Source organism: Verticillium nonalfalfae, assembly GCF_003724135.2.
Source record: "Verticillium nonalfalfae strain VnAa140/NRRL 66861 chromosome Unknown scaffold_104, whole genome shotgun sequence".
In the NCBI taxonomy this organism is placed as follows: Eukaryota; Fungi; Ascomycota; class Sordariomycetes; order Glomerellales; family Plectosphaerellaceae; genus Verticillium; species Verticillium nonalfalfae.
In genome coordinates this window covers 98,893-102,828 of record NW_021167329.1, presented here as the reverse complement: position 1 = coordinate 102,828, position 3,936 = coordinate 98,893, and the positions used below count along the sequence as shown (strand labels likewise).

Sequence of the window (3,936 nt, the reverse complement as noted above, 5' to 3'; positions counted from 1 at the left end):
CGTTTGAAGCTGCTTTCTTCAGGATGTCTTCGGTGATCTTAATCTCGGATCCGCGTTTCTCGAGAAGCAATGCCATCATCTCCTGGCTATTATGCTTATTCGAAGCTGCTTTCTTGACGATGTCTTCGGTGATCTGAATCTCGGATCCGCGCTTCTCGAGAAGCAATCTCATCGTCATCTTCGTACTGGTGGCTGCTGCCGTGACGACATCAGTAGTCGTAGCGAAGTACGGCTCCCTCTGTAGTTGCCACTCCAGCATGTCGTGACTGCCAAACCGAGCAGCAATCAGCATCGTTCTGGAGATGTCCCCGCCCTGGTTTTCTTTCTCCCATTCCTCCTCAGTAACAATCCCAGCCAAATCGTACACACAGACGGGCACTAAAGGCGACGTGGATGCCTGGCAGTATTGGAGCTTGACCCACTTCGTACTGCGTTGCCGACGTTTTATTCGATTAAGACATTCCCTCCAGTATTCGAACTGTCGGCGATCGTAGCACAAAATTTGCCGAAGGCACTCTCGCAAACTCGATTTTCTGAGCTCAGCGGCGTCCTGGGCATGCTGTAACCAATGCACATTGGAATATGCGACCAGCATTTCATGCGACACAAGCCCCTTTGATGCGTTTGCGATCGCGCCGAGACAGGCTTCTGCCACAAGTGCATTCACTGATGCTGGCCGGCCTATTTGTCGCGTCTCAAATAACTCTCGGACAGACAAATGGGAGAACCGGAAGACGTCAAGTTTGGAGTCGTAGATAACAAGGTTGCAACACAGGCGTAAGAGCTGTTCGTGCGAAATGGGGGACAATGTACTTTCTGCTGTGCTGACAACAGCGGAAAGGAAAGCGGATGATGGCAGTTGCTTCTGGCCACACAGTAGCCAGCTGAGAACATTCTGTGTTATGCGTCTGTCTGACCCTGCTTCGTATCTCTCAATTCGGGAGAAAATTTCGGCATATAGCTTGGCTAATGTGTTCGGTAAGCGACCTAGTCTTTCATGGATAGCAGCGTCAGTGGTCAGTTCTTGCAGCGATGCTAGCTGCAAGCTTGCCCAACGAAACCTAGAAGGAGTAAGATATATGTGATGGCTTGAACGGGGAAATGCTTCTTACATGCCGTGTGCACGAGATGTAAGCTCGCATATGATTTTGTCGCGTAGTTCATCCTTTTTGGTGCTACCGTACAACAGGGATCCATCGTTTACAAGACGATGAGTCTCCTGTTCCACGAAAAGTCTGATGTCCGCCGCGTTGCGATCGGAAGAAAGTTCGAGGTTGGGGTAGCTGTCTAGTTTGAGGACGATATCGTGGTCGTCCCGACTTGACACGAAAACTTTAAGGAGACATGGTGACGCTTCGAGAAGGTCTCCCAGCCACACTAAGAGCTGCCTCCTACTTGCTTGGTTGCACTCGTCAAGAGCATCAAGTACAATCGTCATGGTCGCATCCTTAAAATGTTCGAGCAACTTCCTGATGAGGTCTGTACTCTCACGAAAATTCGGACATTTCGACGCAAAGGCTTCTGCTTCCTTTTTCTGATACAGGCTGGCCGTTTCTTCAAGGAGCGGCCCTAGCTGTTCCGAGCCTTGCGGTTCCGTAGTCGAAAGCTGTCTTGCGAGGCTGGCCAGAATGCTGGCAGGGTCAGAGCGTCTAGGCTCAGCTGGATTACGTGAGCAGTAGAAGTATATCGGAGCTGGAGCCTGGTTGTTTCGGAATGCTTCCATGGCATCATCGACGACGATGGACCTGTGATGTGTGTTAACAAAAGGTGAAGTCTTGGCTCGTTGGCTCTTGCGTACGTCAACTTGCTCTTGCCGGAGCCTGGGATACCGTGAAGCCATAGGATGCACGAAGCACTCTCCTTCTTCCATCGTAGGAAGGTTTGGTCTTGAAGCAGCCATTTGCCGGTCCCCTCTAGAACTTCATCCCTTGTTTGGTTGTGATGCAGCATGTAAGGCTCATCCGATATCCATTGCAGGATCTTACTTCTTCTTGTCACTAAGCTAATTAGCAGGAGTAGGTCGCATGGCAAGCAGGGAGACTTACGGTCAAGTTGATCGGTGATGGCACTCAATGCGTCATTCCAGCGGACAAGAGGAGCATCGAATTTCGCCAACACGCTTTTCAGATCGGCTCCTACTTCCAACTGGGCTTTCATACGTAAGCTCAAAGATCAGTCTGATCCATGCCTCGACTTACTTTGCAGAGTAGACATGTGGGCACAACGATCGACTGCTTTCTGGGCTTCGCCGAGTGCCGCAAAGGCCGTCATGAAGTCGTCAGATGCTAGGGCGCCGTGCTTGAGAATTCGGCCTGACAAGTCAGCACTGCACAATGGCCGGGACTGGTGAGCTTACCAAGTGTTCCCCGGTTGTAGTATAACCGTGCTTTTGCAAGGTACTCCAGGATACATACGTACAGCTTGATGAGAGCATGTCGCAGCTCTTTCCGCGCGGGCAACGGAAGGTCCGCTAACAAACCTTGGAGAACAGCGTTCCGACATATGGTTTCTGCAATGTCGGGGACCCTCTCGAGCAGCTCATGGTATGTGTCCAAGTCGCCAACAGCCATCTATTGGGGTCAGCATGGCTACATCGACTAGACGGAAGGATCGCACACCTTGAGCAGAAACCGTAGACCGGCCCAGGGCAGCGCGGCATGCACTGGGTCATATTGCACTATAACGTCGCCGACGTCTTTGAAATGGTTGACCCACTTCACGACCTTTGCGAGAACGTCTCGTACGATTACCGTCTCACCTCCTTTGTCACGTTTGAAGGACCAACATTTGCCGCGCATCCGCTGTTTGGCGTCCTCCGTGGCTGCCAAGAGGTGGTCAAGCGCCTTCACCTTGTTCTCTTGCGTCGTATCGATCTGAAGCTTGAGTTCGGTCTCCAGCTCGCCGACGGCGGCGTTCCAGAGGTCGTCGCTAGGATGGACGTTAGGAGACCAGACCTACAGTCTCGGTCGGCATACTTACCTTACCTGTTGGGCCGAAGAGATTCGGCGGCGTCCATCTTCGGAGCCCTGGTATGCTTGACGAACAAAGAGATGTGTTGAAGGGTGTATCTTCGCGGAAGGCTGGATGCATAGGCAGAGAAGGATGACGAGGCCGGTGTTGAGCATAGACGTTCGTGCTCTCGCAACGCCAGGAAGTTGCCTCGGTGAGGCACAGCCGGCGCACCGCCCCCACCGTTGTAATCAAGGCTGCAGTGGCGACGCGAAAGATGGGTCTCCTTGCGATATGCTCCGCCAGAGTTCGCCAGGGCTCTCCTGCGGCACAGGTCATTCGGCGGGGTCTGGCGAATGGGATGCATGGTGGCTGGCTGTGCATGTGTCAGCCTTGGGAGCCCTGGCAAGCTGCCTACTACAGCTATTGTGACAGCAAGGGCCATCCTGCGATCCATGCCCGCGGATGGTGTAAGCGAGCATAGAAGTGTGAGCAGGGATAGTTAAGTCGTCCGTCCACTGGCGTCCGGCTCACTGCGACCAACTGGATTACAAGATCACGCTGACGCGACGCGACGTCGTACTCCAGAACTTGCTTGATAGAGGGGACACACCTGTTAGCGGCCAGTCAATAACCACAGCTTCCTGGACGGCAGCGAGACGGTAACCAACCTGGCTCCTCGGTGTTGCACTCCGCAGCGATGTTCGTCCGCCGGGCAAAACTAATTGGTAACGTTGCTCCCCCACTTTCGGGTCACCCCCCCATTCGGGTCACCCCAAAATCCCTCACCCCCGCGTCAACCCCCTCACTTCAACTTAATGTATCTTCACTAATTCTACTACGATTCCTTCTGAATTCAGGATACTACTACTTTAGTTACTAATGCCTCGATATATTAAAGACGAAATAAACTAGGCCCTAGAGGCTATTACAAACGGCTAATTAATCCGGAAGGCTTCTATACAATAGGGTATCCCGAATACCACC

At 52.6% G+C, this 3,936-nt stretch overlaps 1 protein-coding gene across 1 annotated transcript; it reads right to left on the bottom strand.

The window, feature by feature from the left end:
• Positions 1–1,108: 1,108 nt before the first annotated feature.
• D7B24_000465 (uncharacterized protein) lies at positions 1,109–3,016 on the bottom strand (the record flags this gene model as incomplete). The annotated part of the gene is made up of 7 exons (XM_028634721.1): positions 1,109–1,745; positions 1,799–1,820; positions 2,046–2,135; positions 2,199–2,312; positions 2,480–2,570; positions 2,619–2,928; positions 2,985–3,016. The coding sequence occupies 7 exons, from the start codon at positions 3,014–3,016 to the stop codon at positions 1,109–1,111; spliced, it is 1,296 nt and encodes a 431-aa protein (XP_028492607.1).
• Between the last annotated feature and the right edge of the window lie 920 nt (positions 3,017–3,936).